Source organism: Accipiter gentilis, chromosome 38 (genome assembly GCF_929443795.1).
Source record: "Accipiter gentilis chromosome 38, bAccGen1.1, whole genome shotgun sequence".
In the NCBI taxonomy this organism is placed as follows: domain Eukaryota; kingdom Metazoa; phylum Chordata; class Aves; order Accipitriformes; family Accipitridae; genus Astur; species Astur gentilis.
In genome coordinates this window covers 257,937-276,259 of record NC_064917.1, presented here as the reverse complement: position 1 = coordinate 276,259, position 18,323 = coordinate 257,937, and the positions used below count along the sequence as shown (strand labels likewise).

Sequence of the window (18,323 nt, the reverse complement as noted above, 5' to 3'; positions counted from 1 at the left end):
CCATACACTGCTATAGGGGCTGCATAGAGCCCTACGGGGCCATATAGGGGCTGCATAGAGTCCTATGGGGCCGTATAGGGGCTATACGGTGCTATAGGGGCTGCATAGAGTCCTATGGGGCTGTATAGGGGCTATACGGTGCTGTAGGGGCTGCATAGAGCCCTGCGGGCCAGTATAGGGGCTATACGGTGTGATAGGGGCTGCACAGAGTCCTATGGGGCTGTATAGGGGCTATACAGTGCTATAGGGGCTGCATAGAGTCCTACGGGGCCGTATAGGGGCTGCATAGAGTCCTATGGGGCCGTAGAGGGGCTATACGGTGCTATAGGGGCTGCATAGAGTCCTATGGGGCCGTATAGGGGCTATACGGTGCTATAGGGGCTGCATAGAGTCCTACGGGGCCGTATAGGGGCTGCACAGAGTCCTATGGGGCTGTATAGGGGCTATACGGTGCGATAGGGGCTGCATAGAGCCCTACGGGGCCGTATAGGGGCTGCATAGAGTCCTATGGGGCCGTAGAGGGGCTATACGGTGCTATAGGGGCTGCATAGAGTCCTATGGGGCCGTATAGGGGCTATACGGTGCTATAGGGGCTGCATAGAGTCCTACGGGGCCGTATAGGGGCTGCACAGAGTCCTATGGGGCTGTATAGGGGCTATACGGTGCGATAGGGGCTGCATAGAGCCCTACGGGGCCGTATAGGGGCTGCATAGAGTCCTATGGGGCTGTATAGGGGCTATACGGTGCTATAGGGGCTGCATAGAGCCCTGCGGGGCAGTATAGGGCCTATACGGTGCGATAGGGGCTGCACAGAGTCCTATGGGGCTGTATAGGGGCTATACAGTGCTATAGGGGTTGCACAGAGCCCTATGGGGCAGTATAGGGGCTACGCAGTGCCATAGGGCCTGTACAGAGCCCCACAGGCCACTATAGGGGCTATACAGTGCTATAGGGCCTGTACAGAGCCCCACAGGCTACCACAGGGGCTATACAGTGCTATAGGAGCTGTACAGAGCACCACAGGCTACTATAGGGGCTATACGGTGCTATACAAGCTACACAGAGCCCCATGGGGCAGTAGAGGGTCTATATGGTCTGTACAGAGCCCTGTGGGGCAGTATAGGGGCTATATGGGCTGCGTAGAGACCCACAGGGCAGTATAGGGGCTATATGGTGCTGTATGGGCTGCATAGAGCCCTATGGGGCAGTATAGGGGCTATATGGTGCTGTATGGGCTGCATAGAGCCCTATGGGGCAGTATAGGGGCTGTATGGACCTTGTGGCGTGCCATGGGGGCCCTCCGGCAGCTATAGGGGCCCTATGGACCCCCAGCCATCGTATGGGCTGCACAGACCCCTGGGCTGTAGGGGGGTCATAGAAACCCTATGGATACTGTAGGGGCCGTATGGCCCTCAGGGACATGTAGGGACTGTATGGGTTCCCCGGGGGCTGTATGGCTCCTATGTATGGGAACTGTATGGGTTGCCTGGGCCCCATAGGTGTCGCATGGACCTAGGGGATGTATAGGGGCTCCTTGTAGCTCCCCAGGGACTGTATGGATCCCTGTAGCCCTATAGGGCCCATAGAGATCCCTTGGGCCCTATAGGTGCCGCATGGACCTAGGGGATGTATAGGGGCTCCTTGAAGCTCCCTAGGGACCGTGTGGACCCCTGTAGCCCTATAGGGGCCATATAGACCCGCTGGGCCCTATAGGGGCCGTATGGACCCCAGGGACCTACACGCCCCCTCGTAGAACCCTGGGCGGACTCTATAGGGGCCCCTATAGATCCCAGGGCCGTACAGGAGCCGTAGGGACCCCCATAGGTTCCCCAGGGCCCTATAGAAGCCCTATGGGCCCGGGCTGGGGTTTGGTTTTCTGGGTTGTTTTATTTTTTTTGGGGGGGGGGGGGGAGGGGCTGTTTGGGGGCGGTTACCATGGCGACGCCTCCATCATGGCGCCTCCTCGCGCTATTTTTGGGGGGGGGGGGAGGAGAGGGCGGTGACGTAGAGGGGGGGCGGGGCTCGCGGCGGGGACCCAGGCGTCCGGGACCACCCCCCCCCCCCCCCCCAAAAAAACCACCCCCCCCCCCTCCCCCCCCAGGGGAATCCAGGCATCCGGGCTCCCCCCTCTCTCCCCCCCTCCCCCGCCGTGTCGCCATGGTAACGGCAACCCCGGCAACGCGCCGGCCCCGCCCCCGCCCGCCGCGTCCCCATGGCAACCGCCAGCCCGCGGGGGGGGGGCGCGCTGCGCATGCGCCTGAAGCCAGGCGAGACCACTACACCCCCCCTAATAGGGGTCTTTTGGGGGGGGGGGGGGGTACACAACACGACACCCCCAGCGATCCAGGCCCACCTCCCCCCCCAACGCACACTTTGGGGGGGGTGCAAGACCCCCCACCCCATCTCAAAAAGGGACCCCCAGGGGACGCAGACACCCGCCCACCCACCCAAATATTGCCCCCCCCCCCCCCCCATCAGGGACACAGGCGTCCGGACTCCCCCCCTCCCCCTCCGGTTTGTTGTATTTTTTTTGGGGGGGGGGGGGGGCAAGACCCGGTCGCTTCTCCGGCTCCTCCCCCCCCCCCCTTCACCCCCCCCCTTTCTCCTTCACCGGCCGATCGGGCCTTGGGTGCTGCGGAGGAGGAGACGGGTCCCCCCCCCCCCCCGACCCCCCCCCCCACTCGTGGGGGTGTCGTGTCCCCCCCCCCCGTGTCCGTGTCCCGTCCCCCCCCCCCCGATGTGGTGCCTGCAGTGCACCGCCGACCGGCGGCGGGGGCCGCTCCGGCAGCGCCTGCTGCACGGGTGAGTTGGGGACCCCCCCCAAACCTGAGACCCCCCCCCCCCAAACCTGAGACCCCCCTCCCAACCCTGAGACCACCCCAAACCTGAGATCCCCCTCCTAAACCTGAGGACCCCTCCTAAACCTGAGACCCCCCTCCTAAACCTGAGACCCCCCCCCCAAACCTGAGACCCCCCTCCCAACCCTGAGACCCCTTTCCAAAACCTGAGACGCCCCCCAAACCTGAGACCCCCCTCCCAACCCTGAGACCACCCCAAACCTGAGATCCCCCTCCTAAACCTGAGACACCCCCCCAAACCTGAGACCCCCCCTCCTAAACCTGAGGACCCCCCCAAACCTGAGACCCCCCTCCTAAACCTGAGACCCCCCTCCTAAACCTGAGATCCCCCTCCTAAACCTGAGACCCCTCCCAAACCTGAGACCCCCCCCCCAAACCTGAGACCCCTCCCAAACCTGAGACCCCCCCCCAAACCTGAGACCCCCCTCCCAACCCTGAGACCCCTTTCCAAAACCTGAGACCCCCCCCAAACCTGAGACCCCCCTCCCAACCCTGAGACCACCCCAAACCTGAGATCCCCCTCCTAAACCTGAGACACCCCCCCAAACCTGAGACCCCCCCTCCTAAACCTGAGGACCCCCCCAAACCTGAGACCCCCCCTCCCAAACCTGAGACCCCTTTCCAAAACCTGAGACCCCCCCAAACCTGAGACCCCTCTCTCCAACCCTGAGACCCCCCCAAACCTGAGGCCTCTCCCCAAACCTGAGACCCCTCCCTAACCTGAGACACCCCCAAACCTGAGATCCCCCTCCCATCCCTGAGACCCCCCCCAAAACCTGAATCCCCACCCCTCATCCAAGACCCCCCCAACCCCTTTAACACCCCCCCATCATCATTCCTCCCCCCCCTCCCCAAACCCGCGGGAACCCCCCCCCCCCAGGTCCTGTGCACCTTCCTCGGGGCCCCCCCTACTTTTGGGGGACCCCCCCATCTTCCCTGTCCCCCCCCCCTTTTCCTGGACGCCTGGGTCCCCAGCAATGCGGGGGAGGGGGGGGGGGGGGCGGATGCCTGGGACCCCCCAGGGCTCGGGGGGGGGGGGCTGCCTGTGTCCGTGTGTCCCCATGTCCGTGTGTCCCCATGTCTGGTGTGTCCGTGTCCCCCTGAGTCCGTGTGTCCACTGATATCCCATGTCCATGTGTCCCCGTGTCTGGTGTGTCCCCATGTCCACGTGTCCATGTACGTCCCATGTCCGTGTGTCCCGACATCCACGTGTCCCCATGTCCACGTGTCCCCACATCCACGTGTCCCCATGTCTGTGTGTCCATGTCCGTCCCGTGTCCGTATGTCCACGTCCCCATGTGTCCCATGTCCGTGTGTCCCCGTGTCTCCCCTGTCCAAGTGTCCCCATGTCCATGTGTCCATGTATGTCCCATGTCCGTATGTCCACATGTCCCCATGTCCATGTGTCCATGTATGTCCCATGTCCGTATGTCCACATGTCCCCATGTCCATGTGTCCCTGTGTCTGGTGTGTCCCCATGTCCACGTGTCCATGTACGTCCCATGTCCGTGTGTCCCGACATCCACGTGTCCCCATGTCCACGTGTCCCCATGTCTGTGTGTCCATGTCCGTCCCATGTCCGTATGTCCACGTCCCCATGTGTCCCATGTCCGTGTGTCCCCATGTCCATGTGTCCATGTATGTCCCATGTCCGTATGTCCACATGTCCCCATGTCCATGTGTCCCATGTCTCTGACCCCATGTCTGTCATGTCTGTGTGTCCCCATGTTGGTCATGTCCATGTGTCCATGTATGTCCCACGTCTGTATGTCCATGTGTCCCCATGTCCATCATGTCCGTATGTCCACATGTCCCCATGTCCATCTGTCCCATGTTCCTGACCCCACGGCTGTCATGTCCATGTGTCCCCGTGTTGGTCATGTCCCTGTGTCCCCATGTCCCATGTCCGTGTGTCCCTGTGTCCCCCTGTCCAAGTGTCCCCCCGTCCGTGTGTCCCCATGTTGGTCATGTCCCTGTGTCCCATGTCCGTGTGTCCCCATGTCCATGCATCTCCACGTCTGTGTCCAGGTGTCCCCACATCCGTGTGTCCCCGTGACTGTGTCCGTGTGTCCCCATGTCCATGTGTCCCACCTCTGTGCGTCTCCACGTCCCCACCTTGGTCACGTCCACGTGTCCTCATGTCCGCGCGTCCCCATGTCTGTGCCCATGTGTCCCGTGTCCGTGTGTCCCCTTGTTCCCATGTCCATGTGTCTGGGGGTCCCTACGTCCCATGTCCACGTGTCTGGGGGTCCCCACGCCCCCGTGCCCCCGTGCCCGTGTCCCCAGGGTCCCCGCTCAGGTGGCTCCAGGCTGCTGAGGGGGTTTGGGGGGGGGGGTCTTGGGGTGGCATGGGAGGGGGTCTCAGGGGGATTCAGGTGGGGTCCCGACGTGGGGGTGACGCGATGTCCCCACAGCGTGGACGGCGAGGCGCCGGGCAGCGAGGGTGGGGGTCCGGTGCCCGACAGCCCCGGGCGACCCCCCCCGTACCGTGGCCTCCCTCAGCCGGCCCCCCAGGGACCAGGGGGGTCCGGGGGGGGCCCCGGGGGGGGCTCCCCGGGGTTGGCCTGGCCCCGGCTGCCACCCCAGCCCGCCAGCGTGGCCCTGCGCAAGCAGGAGGAGGAGGAGGAGAGCAAGAGGCCGAAGGCTCTGAGCGACAGCTACGAGCTCTCCACCGACCTGCAGGACAAGAAGGTACCCCGGGGACACCCGGTGACACCCCCTGACACCTCCCACCCCCCCCGTGATGGTCCCCAGCCACGTGTGATGGTCCCCAGCCCCGTGTGACGGTCCCCAGCCCCATGTGATGGTCACCACCCATGTGTGGTGGTCCCCAGCCACGTGTGACAGTCCCCAGCCTTGTGTGACAGTTCCCAGACACGTGTGATGGTCACTACCCGTGTGTGATGGTCACCGGTCATATGTGACGGTTCCCAGCCTCGTGTGACGGTTCCCAGCCACGTGTGATGGTCCCCAGCCCCATGCGATGGTCACCAACCATGCGTGATGGTCCCCAGCCACGTGTGATGGTCACCAGCCACGTGTGACAGCCCCCAGCCTCGTGCAGTGGTCACCAACCCCATGTGTGATGGTTCCCAGACACGTGTAATGGTCACCACCCGTGTGTGACGGTCACCACCCGTGTGTGATGGTCACCAGTCATGTGTGACAGTCCCCAGCGTTGTGTGACGGTCACCAGCCACGTGTGATGGTCCCCAGCCCCATGCGATGGTCACCAGCCATGTGTGACAGTCCCCAGCCTCGTGCGATGGTCACCAACCCCATGTGTGATGGTCCCCAGCCTCGTGCGATGGTCACCACCTATCTGTGATGGTCACCGACCCCATGTGATGGTCACTGTCCCCGTGCAATGGTCACTGTCCCCATGCGAGGCCCCATCCCCATGCAAGGCCACCGTGCCCCCACCCCGCTGCCGACCCTCTTTCCCCGGGTGTTGCCTCACCTGTGTCCTTCTCCTGCCCTGTCTGTCCCCCTGTCTGTCCCCCTGTCTGTCCCCATGGCCACCTCTGGCACCCTGGTGTCCCCATGTCCCTGTTCATGTCCCCATCCCCATGTCCCCGAATGTCCCCGTCCATGTCACCATCCCTGTGTTGCCATATCTCCATCCGTGTCCCCATCCCCACATCCCCACCCATGCCCCCACGTCCCCATCCCCACATCCCCATCCACATCCCCATGGCCCCTTATCCTCATCCCTGTCCCCATCCCCATGTCCCCTTATCCCCATCCATGTCCCCACACCCCCCACGTCCCTGTGCCCACATCCCCCATACCTCCATCCCCATCCCCGTGTCCCCATCCCTGTCCCAATCCCTGTGTCCACATCCATGCCCCCACATCCCCATCCCTTTCTTCATCCCCATGTCCCCTTATCCCCATCAACGTCCCCGTCCCCGTGTCCCCATCCCATGCTCGCATGTCCCCATCCCTGTCCCCACATCCTCTTGTCCCCATCCCCATGTCCCCATCCCAATGTCCTCTTATCCCCATCCATGTCCCCATCCCCATGTCCCTATCCCAATGTCCTCTTATCCCCATCCATGTCCCCATCCCCATGTCCCCATCCCAATGTCCTCTTATCCCCATCCATGTTCCCATCCCCGTGTCCCCATCCTATGCCCCCATGTCCCCATCCCTGTCCCCATGTCCCCTTATCCCCATGTCCCCATCCATGCCCCCACATCCCCATCCCCACGTCCCCTTCTCCCCATCAACATCCCCATGTCCCCATCCATGTTCCCACCTCCCCCATGTCCCCCCACCTCCATCGCCATGTCCCCATCCCCATGTCCCCATCCCCGTCCCTATCCCCATCCCTGTCCCCATCCCCATGTCCCTTTATCTCCATCAACGTCCCCATCCCCAACCCCATCCCCATGTCCCCACGTCCCCACGTCCCCATTCCTGTCCCCATCCCCATGTCCTCATCCCTGTCCCCATCCCCATGTCCCTTTATCTCCATCAATGTCCCCATCCCCACGTCCCCATCCCCATGTCCCCATGTCCCCATCCCTGTCCCCATCCCCATGTCCCTTTATCTCCATCAATGTCCCCATCCCCATGTCCCTTTATCTCCATCAACGTCCCCATCCCCACGTCCCCATCCCTGTCCCCATCCCCATCCCTGTCCCCATCCCCATGTCCCCTTATCTCCATCAACGTCCCCATCCCCATGTCCCCATCCCCAACCCCATCCCCATGTCCCCACGTCCCCATTCCTGTCCCCGTCCCCACGTCCCCATTCCTGTCCCCATCCCCACGTCCCCATTCCTGTCCCCATCCCCACGTCCCCATTCCTGTCCCCATCCCCATGTCCCCATCCCTGTCCCCATCCCCATCCCTGTCCCCATCCCCATGTCCCCTTATCTCCATCAACGTCCCCATCCCCACGTCCCCATCCGTGCCCCCACATCCACATCCCTTTCTTCATCCCCATGTCCCCATCCCCATGTCCCCACGCCTCCCTCCGTGTCCCCACCTGTCCCCACGTCCCCCCTACCTCCATCCCCATCCCCCTCCCCATGTGTGTGTGTGTGTCCCCCCCATGTCCCCGTCCCCCCCCCCCCCCCCAGGTGGAGATGCTGGAACGCAAATACGGGGGTTACTTCCGCACCCGCCGCGCCGCCCGCACCATCCAGGCCGCCTTCCGCCGCTACCGCATGGCCCAAAAATTCGAGCGGCTGCGCAGCGAGGGGGGACGCGCCCGTCGCTTGGCCCTCCCCGGCCTTCGCCTCCAATTTTCCTTTGAGGAATACGATCGCGGACCCCCGGCTCCCGCTCCGGGACCCCCTCCGCCGCCCCCCCCCTTATTTTCAAGGCAAACCCGCCTCGCTGGACGAGGGGGTGTTGGGGGGACCTCGAAGGGCTCCCCGATATGGGGGGTCTTGCCGGGCTGGTTTGGATGGGGGGGGTGGTCCCTCTGAAGGGGCGACGGCGGCGGCGGTGGGGGGGCCGGGGGGGGGCCGGGGCCGGGGGGGCCGGCAGCCCCCCTCGGCAGCTCTCGGCCTCCGCCGACTTCGGGCCCGGCGGAGCCGACTTGGAGGAGGCCTTTGCGCAGCAGGTAGGGGTCACGGGGGTCGGGGGGGGGTCGCAGGGGATGGGGGGGGTCGTGGGGGTCCCAAGGGCTATGGGGGAGTGGGGTGTCACAGGGGATGCGGGGGTCACAGGGTCGTGGGAGGTCATGGGGGTCCCAAGGGCTGTGGGGGGTCATGGGGGTCATTGAGGTCATGGGGGTCCCAAGGGCCGTGGGGGGTCATGGGGGTCACAAGGACATGGGGGGTCATAGGGGACATGAGGGGTTATGGGGGTTACAGGGGCCGTGGGGGTCACAGGGCCACGGGAGGTCACGGGGTTCATGGGGGTCACAGGGGATGTGGGGGCTCGTAGGGATCCCGGAGGTCACAGGGCCACGGGAGGTCACAGGAGTCATGGGGGTCCCGAGGGTCACAGAGGCCATGGGGGGGGTCATAGGGGTGACAGGGACATGAGGGGTCATGGGGTCATAAGGCCATGGGGGGGTCACAGGTGACAAAGGGGGTCATGGGGGCGCGAGAGTTCACAGGAGCTGGGGGTCACAGGGAAGCTGGGGGGGGCACGGGGGTCATGGAGGGGGTCACAGGGAGTTGGGGGGCCGTGAGGGGTGCGGGGGGGGATGATGATGGAGGCGGGGGGGCTGACGGGGGGGGGTGTCCGTCCCTGCAGGTGAAGTCTTTGGCCGCCTCCATCGACGAGGCGCTGGGGGGCGGCCGGGGGGTCCCCCCCGGGGCCCCGGCCCCCCCCCGCGGGTGACAGCGCCGCCACCTCCACCAGCGACGTCACCCTCTACCTGGACGAGGGGCTCCCCGGTTCCCCCCGCTCACCCGAGCGGCCCCCCCAGCCCCGAGCCCCCCCCCGAAACCGGGGGTTCCCAGCCCCCCCCAGCCCCTCCGCCACCCCCCCCGCCTCCCGCCAACCCCCCCGGCTCAGCTGAACGCTGGGGGGGTCCCGAGGAACCCCCGCGCCGCGGCCCCCCGTGCTTGGAGTGCCGGGGTCGTGGGGGCGGCGGGGGGGGGCACCCCCCTTTGCTGACGGTCGAGCCCCCCAGCGACAGCTCGGCCGACCTCAGCGACCGCTCCGACCGCGGCTCCCTTAACCGGGGGGGTCCCTACGAACCCGAAGGGGGCGGGGGGGGCACGTTGCCCCGTACCGGCCCCCCCCCATCGCTGCTTTCACCCCGAAGCCCCCCCCGCCCCCCCCACCGGCCCCCCGCCCCCCCCCCGCCGCCGAGGAGGGCTCGGAGGGGGACAACGAGAGCTTGGGGAGCAGCTCCAACTCCAACGAGACCCTCAACTGCTCCTCGGGTTCTTCATCCCGCGACAGCCTGCGGCGACCCCCCCCGCCGCCCCCCCCGCCTCCCGCCGCCCCCCCGCAACCCCCTGGTCCCTCCGGACCCCCCGGCAAAGCCACGTACCAACGGGAACCGCGGCAGAGCTGGGACTCACCGGCCCTCAACAACGACGTGGTGCAACGCCGGCAGTACCGCATCGGCCTCAACCTCTTCAACAAGTGAGGGGGCCATGGGAAATGGGGGGGGGGGAGGTGGATGAGGGGGTTGGGGTGGGGGGCGGCAGCCCCATGTCGGGCGTGGGATGGGGTCTGGGGGCCCTATAGCGGGACCGCGTGGCGTTCTTGGTGGTCCTATGGCAAGGACAGGGTGGTGTTCCTGGTGGCCCTATGGTGAAGCCAAGGTGATGTTCTAAATGACCCTATAGCGAGGACAGGATGACCTTGGTGGCCCTACAGAAAGGACAGGGTGAGATTTTATGTGGTCCTATGGAAAGAATAGGGTGATGTCCTAGGTAGTCCTATAGAAAAGTATGCTGATGTTCTAGATAACCCTATAGTATGGACATGGTGTTATTCTAGGTGACCCAGTAGTCAAGACACGATGGCGTTCTAGGTGATCCTATAGGGAAGACAGATTGTCATCCTAGGTGACCCTACAACCAAACCAAGGTGATGTTTAGGTGGCTCCACAGATGGCAAAGTGACCCTATAGCCAGGAGAAGGTGACGTTCTAGGTCACCCTATAGCCAACACGAAATGATGACCCCCACGGCAGTCGGGGTGACCGTGCGCCCATCACCTTTGTAGGAAACCAGAGAAGGGGATCCAGTATCTGATCGAGAGGGGCTTCCTCTCGGACACCCCCGTGGGGGTGGCCCACTTCATCCTGGAGAGGAAGGGCTTGAGCCGGCAGATGATCGGCGAGTTCCTCGGCAATCGCCAGAAGCAATTCAACCGCGACGTCCTTGAGTAAGTGGGGGGGGGGGAACGAACTGGAACGGGGTGGGACACACCGGGATTTGGGGGCTCCCCCCCCGGACCGAGGCCATCTCTTGTCTGTGGGGGTCTCCTACAGCTGCGTGGTAGATGAGATGGACTTCTCCGGCATGGAGCTAGATGAGGCCCTGCGCAAGTTCCAGTCCCACATTCGGGTGCAGGGGGAGGCCCAGAAGGTCGAGCGCTTGATCGAGGCCTTCAGGTGAGAGACGGTGATGGGTCCCTGTCCCCATCTCCCCCGCACCGGGAAGGCCACCAGGCCACGGCACGCGGTTGCATGGTCACCAGAGGGTGATGTTCTAGGTGACCCTGTGGATCAAGAGGGAGACAATAGGGGCGGTGGGCCACGTGCCATGGGGTGATGTTCTAGGTGACCCTATGGACCAAGCAGGGGGACATTAGGGGTGGTGGCCCTCACGGGACCAGGCAATGTTCTAGGTGACCCTATGGACCAAGCAGGGGGACATGGGGGTGGTGGCCCACATGTGGGACCAGGCGATCTCCTAGGTGACTTTATAGACAGGGAGGACATTAGAGGTGGTGGCCCACACGTGAGGGGACCTGGACTGCTGCGGGGCTGCGGTGGGGTGCAGAGGCCATCCCGGCCACGTGGGGATGGCCGTGGGGCAACCTGACCCCATGGGCCGTGGGGATTGTCCGCCCCGCAGCCAGCGCTACTGCGTGTGTAACGCGGCCCTGCTGCGCCAGTTCCGCAACCCGGACACCATCTTCATCCTGGCCTTCGCCATCATCCTCCTCAACACCGACATGTACAGCCCCAGCGTCAAGGCTGAGCGCAAGATGAAGCTGGAGGACTTCATCAAGAACCTTCGAGGTGAGAACCGCGGTCCCATCTTGTCCCCACTCGTGTCCCCGCCCCCTGCTCGGGAACGCGGGTTCTAGAGCGGGGGCCGGGTGTCACGCAGGGGTGGACAACGGGGAGGACATCCCCCGGGACATGCTGGTGGGCATCTACCAGCGCATCCAGAGCCGGGAGCTGCGTACCAACGACGACCACGTCTCCCAGGTCCAGGCCGTCGAGCGCATGATCGTCGGCAAGAAGCCGGTGGGTTCACTCGAGGGATGGGACAGGTTCTAGGTGACCCTATGGAGGGATGCTCTAGGTGACCCATGGAGGATGTTCTCGGTGACCCTATGGGAGAAGTCCTAGGTGACCCCGTGGGGGATGTTCTATGTGACCTATGGGGGACGCTCAAGGTGACCAATGGGGGACGTTCTAGGTGATCCAATGGGGGATATTGTAGGTGACACTATGGGGGGATGCTCTAGGTGACCCCAGGGATGGGCTAGGCCAACGTCGAGGGTGCCGTCACCATCAAGGGGTGGGCCTGGAGGGCTGGTGGGTGTGTTCCGCTCAGGCCCTGCCCCGGCGCTGAGCCCACCCCTGTCCCCAGGTGCTGTCCCTGCCCCACCGGCGCCTGGTGTGCTGCTGCCAGCTCTACGAGGTCCCCGACCCCAACCGGCCCCAGCGCCTGGGGCTGCACCAGCGCGAGGTCTTCCTCTTCAACGACCTGCTGGTGGTGAGCCGGTCGCCTGGGTCCCCTTCAGAGCCGGGGTGTCCCTGGGGTGGGGGTCACCCGTGGGGAGTCAAGGGCTCTCCCAGATTCCTGGGTCCCCGGTGACCTGGTGGCCCCGGCAGGTGACGAAGATCTTCCAGAAGAAGAAGATCCTGGTGACCTACAGCTTCCGCCAGAGCTTCCCCCTCGTTGAGATGCACATGCAGCTCTTCCAGAATGCCTGTGAGCCCCACGGCGCCCCACGGCACCCCATGGCATGGCCCTCTGCCCCACAGCACCTTCATGGGATGCTCCCCTGCCCCTACGTCCCATGGGGTCCACCACCAGATACCCCTTTGCCCTATGGGGTCCACCATGGAGTGTCCCCCATTGGATGGCCCATGGTGTCCCCCATGGCTTGTCCCCTGGTGTCCCCCATAGGATGTCCCATGGTGTCACCCATGGATTGTCCCATGGTGTCCCCCATGGGATGCTCCCCACCCCATGGTGTCCCCCATAGGATGTCCCATGGTGTCCCCCATAGGATGCTCCCCACCCCATGGTGTCCCCCATGGGATGTCCCATGGTGTCCCCCATAGGATGCTCCCCACCCCATGGTGTCCCCCATAGGATGTCCCATGGTGTCCCCCATGGCTTGTCCCATGGTGTCCCCCATAGGATGCTCCCCACCCCATGGTGCCCCCCATAGGATGTCCCATGGTGTCACCCATGGATTGTCCCATGGTGTCCCCCATAGGTTGTCCCATGATGTCCTCCATGGGATGCTCCCCTACCCCACAGCACCTCCTGGGGGATACCCCCTCCCCTGGCCCCCTGGGTCCCCCCAAACCCCATGACCTCTGACCGTGTGCCCTCTATCCCCCCTCCATCCCCCAGATTACCAGTTTGGGATCAAGCTGCTATCAGCGGCACCGGGTGGGGAGAGAAAGGTCCTCATCGTCTTCAATGCCCCGAGCCCGCAGGACCGGCTGCGCTTCGCCAGCGACCTCCGCGAGTCCGTGGCCGAGGTGCAGGAGATGGAGAAGTACCGTGTGGAGGGTGAGCGGGGCACTGGGAGCACTGGAAGGGGCACTGGGAGCACTGGGACGGGTGCTGGGAGCACTGGGAGGGGCACTGGGAGCAGTTGGATGGGTGCTGGGGGGGCTTGGATGGGGACTGGGGGTATAGGGATGGATGCTGGGAGCAGTGGGATGAGCGCTGGGGTAGTGGGACGGGTGCTGGGAGCACTGGGAGGGGCACTGGGAGCACTGGGACGGGTGCTGGGAGCACTGGGAGGGGCACTGGGAGCAGTGGGATGGGTGCTGGGGGGGCTTGGATGGGGACTGGGGGTATAGGGATGGATGCTGGGAGCAGTGGGATGGGCGCTGGGGTAGTGGGATGGGCGCTGGGAGCACTGGGACGGGTGCTGGGAGCACTGGGAGGGGCACTGGGAGCACTGGGACGGGTGCTGGGAGCACTGGGAGGGGCACTGGGAGCAGTGGGATGGGTGCTGGGGGGGCTTGGATGGGGACTGGGGGTATAGGGATGGATGCTGGGAGCAGTGGGATGAGCGCTGGGGTAGTGGGACGGGTGCTGGGAGCACTGGGAGGGGCACTGGGAGCACTGGGACGGGTGCTGGGAGCACTGGGAGGGGCACTGGGAGCAGTGGGATGGGTGCTGGGGGGGCTTGGATGGGGACTGGGGGTATAGGGATGGATGCTGGGAGCAGTGGGATGGGCGCTGGGGTAGTGGGATGGGCGCTGGGAGCACTGGGACGGGTGCTGGGAGCACTGGGAGGGGCACTGGGAGCACTGGGATGGGTGCTGGGGGAGCTCGGGTGGGGACTGGGGCTACAGGGATGGGCGCTGGGGTAGTGGGATGGGTGCTGGGAGGGGCACTGGGAGTGTTTGGATGAGCGCTGGGATGGGGGTGTTGGGGTACTTGGATGGAAAATGGGAGCACTGGGAGCACTGGCAGTGCTGGGATGGAACCTGTGGGCACCGGGGCTGGCACTGGGTACACTGGGGTGGTCGTGGCGGGGGGGGTGTCACTGGGAACACTGGAATGGCCAACTGGGATGGTCAATGGGGGCATTTCGATGGGGACCGGCTCACCGGGGGGACACTGGGCTGACTGGGGCCGCCTTGTGTGTGTGTGTGTGTCCCCCCCACAGCGGAGCTGGAGAAGCAGAAGGGGGTGTCGGGGGCGCGGGGTGGGGGGTCCCCCCCGCGAGGCCCTCAACGGCCTCAGCCGCAGCAGCCTGGAGGAGGCGTTCGGGGCCGGCGAGGGGCTCAAGCGCAGCGCCCTCAGCAGCTCCCTGCGGGACCTCTCCGACGGCGGTGAGATGGGGGGGGTCACCCCCACCCTGGGTGGGGTGCCCTGGTTGGGGGGGGGGGGGTTAGGGTCACCCTGGGAGGGCTTTTGGGGATACCCCGGCAGGCATTTGGGGTGCCTGGGGGGGGGACGACAGGGACACAGATAGGGGGGACTGAGGTTCCTGGGGGGCAGTTGGGGTCTCTGGGGGGTGTTGATGTCCCCTGGGTGTTGTTTGGGGTCCCCTGGGTGGGTATTTAGGGGTCTCTTGGGGGGGTGTTGGGGTCCCCTGGGAGGGCAGTTGGGGTCCCCTGGGGGTTGTTTGAGGTCCCCTGGGAAGGTATTTAGGGGTCTCCTGGGGGGGTTACGGGTCTCTGGGGGGCAGTTGGGGTGCCCTGGGGGGCGGTTGGGGTCTCTGGGGGGGGTTGGGGTCCCCTGGGGAGGCACCAAGGTCCCTGGGGGGCATCTGGGGACCCTCAAGGGGAAGCTGGGGTGCCCTGGGGGGCAGCTGAAGTCCCTGGAGGGGGGACGGACATTGGGGTTGCTGGGGGGGGGGGAAGCCAAGGGGATCCCCCCCAACTGCTGCCCCCCCTAACTGTTGTTCCCCCCCCCCCAGGCAAGCGGGGCCGGCGCAACAGCGTGGGGTCCCTCGACAGCACTATCGAGGTGAGTGGGAGGGGCCCCAGCAGGCCCCGCCCCTTAAAGCCCCGCCTCCTAAACGCCCCACCCATTTAACCCCCACCCCCGTGTTCCTAGTGCCCCACCTGCCCTGGGGGAAAGGGAGCGGGGCTTGTGTGAGGGGCGGGGCTTGGGCATGGAAGGGAGGGGCTTGCTGACCAAGGGGAGGGGCTTGGTCCAGGGAAGGCGGGGCTTGTCTGGGAAGGGGCGGGGCTGTTCCCATGGGTAGGCCCTAACTGGCAAAGGGGAGGTGCTTGATTAGGGGGTGGAGCAATCTCAGGGAAGGGGCGGGGCTTGTTTGCCAAAGATGGGGCACAACCACCAACGGGGGGCGGGGTAGGCTAGAGCCGGGAGGCGGGGCTTGTTCCCTAATGTCATGTGATCTGGTCCGGGGGTGGGGCCTATCCCTCGGTAGCAGGCCAATGGGGGCAAGGCTGGGGCCAAGGGGCGGGGCTTGCCCGGTACAGAGGCGGGGTTTATCAGGGAGGGGGGCGGGGCTACCTCTAGGGGGCCCTAGCTGCCAGGCTTTCCCCACCAATGGGACGAGGCCTGCTGGGAGGGGGCGTGGCCTGCCGGGAGCGGGGGCGTGGCCCCAGCCGGGCTGACTCCGCCCCCTCCCGCAGGGCTCCATCATCAGCAGCCCCCGGCCGCAGGCGCGGGGTCCGCCGGGGGGGGCCGGGGGGAGCCCCCGAGGGCTACAAGCCCCCCCCCCGGCCCGTTTCCAACTCCTCCTCCTTCTTGGGGTCCCTCTTCGGCAGCCGGCGAGGCAAAGGCCCCCCCGGACCCCCCCCTGGGGTGGGGGGGCCCCGCTTCGGCCTCAGCCTCCTCTTCCTCGGCTTCCTCCTCCCATCACCATCACCCCCCCCCCCGCGCCCCCCCAGGCCCCCGAGGGTCCCTCCAAGCTCCAAGCGCTGCACGCCCAGTACTGTCACGGGGCCGGCGGGGGGGCGGTGGCGGCGGCGGCGGCGGCGGCGGCGGCGGGGGGGGGTCCCGGCCCTCCCCCGCCACCCCCGTACCCCCAGCAGCCCCCCCCTCCCGCCCGCCCCGCGCCCCCCCCCGCCGCTCCCCGCCATCGCCGCCGGAGCCCCCCCCCCGCTTTCACGGGGGACCCCAACCCCCGTTGTCGGCGCCCCCCCCAGCAGCACGGCCCCCCCGGCGGGGGGTTCCCCCCGCCGCACCCCCATTACACCCTACACCGGCCTGGCAAGAGGGGGGGTGCCCCCCCCGGGCCCCCCCGCCAGCCTCTCTCCCCCCCTCCCCCTCTACAGCCCCGCACCCCCCCACCACGGGCTGCCCCACGCTTACCCCCCCGGCCCCCCCCCCGCACCATCACCCCCCGCCGCCCCCCGCCCCCGCCGCCGCCAAACACTTTGTTTTTGGCGGGGGCGGCGGTGGGGGGGGCCCGGCCGGGGGGGGCCCTCCGGGGGGGTGGCGGCGGGGCAGCCCCCCCGCCCCATCACCACCATCATCATCATCATCACCACCACCCACCCCCCCACTCCCCTATCCCCCCCCCCCCTTCTTACCCCCCTTTGCCCCCCCCCTCGCCCCACACCCCCCTCAGCCCCCACTCTCCCGCCGGCCCCACCTCGCCCCTGGCCCAAGCCGGCCAGGGCCCCCCCAAACCCAAGGGGGGGAACCGCATCAGCACCGTGGTTTGACCGAACACCCCCCCCTCCCCCCCCCCCACCTCCCCAAGCAGAGGACGGACACAACTCATGGCAGCGATGGACGGTGCCGGCATGCTGGATGCGGTGGTTATTTTTGTACCCCCCCCCCCCTTATCCCGATCCCCCCCCCCAAAAAAAAAAAACCCTGCACGTGGCTCGTGTTTGGCTGCTCACGCCTCGCCCCCGCGGGGGTGGGGGGCACCCGGATGCCTGGGTTCCCCCCCCCTCTCCTCGCCATCCCGGGGGTCCGGCGTCGAGGATGGCCCCCCCACCCCGGCTCAGGCTGAATGTCACATGGCACTTTAACCTCCCCCCCCCCCCAAATCCTCCCCCCTCCCACCCCGAACGCCTGGGTCCCCCCTCCCTGGCTGAGACCCAGGGGTCCGGGCCCCCCCCCCCATCCCACCACCCCCCCCCCCCCCTCCCGGGGAGGACCCAGGCGTCCGGGCCCGCATGCGCCCGCGCCGGGCCCTGTATATAAGAGACTGTATATTTGATGCTTCATAAACGGACCGGCCGGCCCTTGGCGTGTGAACCACCTGCACCCCTTTTTTTTGGGGGGGGAGAGACACATGACACACACCTATAGGGACTATAGGGTCTTGGGGCGGTGGGCAGGAGGGCTTTAAGGGCTATAGGGAGTTGGGGGGTTATATGGTGGGGGGGCCGCAAGCGGGAGTTAGAGGGACCCTGGGGCTATATGGGGCTGGAGGCTATAGGGGTCTTGAAAGGGCTATAGGGCCCCTTTTACAGTTAGGGGGCTGGGGCTATAGGACCCTGAGAGATATAGGGGCCTGGGGGCTATATGGGCCCTAATAGGGACCGTGGGGCTATAGGGACTATAACAGAGACCCTGGGGCTATAGGTGCTTAGAGGCTATAGGGGCCATAATAGGGACCCTATGGCTATATGTGCCTGGGGGCTATAGGGAGCAGGGGCTATAGGGGCTATAACAGGGACCCTATGACTATAAGGGCCTGGGGCTATAGGGGCCACAAGAGGGATCCTATAGCTATACGTGCCTGGGGGCTATAGGGGCTATAATAGGGACCCTATGGCTATACATGCCTGGGGGCTCTAGGAGCTATAACAGGGACCCTATGACTATAGGGGCCTGGGGCTATAGGGGCCACAAGAGGGACCCTATGGCTATAGGTGCCTGGGGGCTACAGGGGCTATAATAGGGGTCCTATGGCCACACGTGCCTAGGGGCTATAGGAGCTATAATAGGGACCCTATGGCTATACGTGCCTGGGGGCTATAGGGGCTATAATAGGGACCCTATGGCCATACGTGCCTGGGGGCCAGAAGGGCTATAATAGGGACCCTATGACTACACGTGCCTGGGGGCTATAATAGGGGTCCTATGGCTATAAGTGCCTGGGGGCTACAGGGTTATAATAGGGACCCTATGGCTATACGTGCCTGGGGGCTATAGGGGCTATAAT

General features: G+C 65.6%; 2 protein-coding genes across 2 annotated transcripts in view; one reads left to right on the top strand and one right to left on the bottom strand.

The window, feature by feature from the left end:
- The window catches only part of LOC126035172 (methyl-CpG-binding domain protein 1-like), a 5,665-nt gene extending 3,711 nt beyond the window's left edge, over positions 1 to 1,954 (bottom strand). The window contains exon 1 of the mRNA XM_049793319.1: positions 1,935 to 1,954. Coding sequence (XP_049649276.1) covers positions 1,935 to 1,954 — 20 coding nt within the window. The remainder of the gene's footprint in view (positions 1 to 1,934) is intronic.
- Positions 1,955 to 2,737: 783 nt separating this feature from the next.
- IQSEC2 (IQ motif and Sec7 domain ArfGEF 2) lies at positions 2,738 to 16,866 on the top strand. The gene is given in 25 exon segments (XM_049793318.1): positions 2,738 to 2,802; positions 5,273 to 5,549; positions 7,949 to 8,138; positions 8,170 to 8,318; positions 8,374 to 8,436; positions 9,078 to 9,122; positions 9,124 to 9,243; positions 9,245 to 9,617; positions 9,620 to 9,920; positions 10,509 to 10,670; positions 10,777 to 10,899; positions 11,366 to 11,532; positions 11,624 to 11,763; positions 12,113 to 12,238; positions 12,358 to 12,457; positions 13,112 to 13,273; positions 14,388 to 14,440; positions 14,442 to 14,553; positions 15,144 to 15,193; positions 15,829 to 15,873; positions 15,875 to 15,981; positions 15,983 to 16,087; positions 16,089 to 16,214; positions 16,216 to 16,390; positions 16,393 to 16,866. Coding segments are annotated over 25 exon segments (3,810 nt in total).
- Positions 16,867 to 18,323: the final 1,457 nt, after the last annotated feature.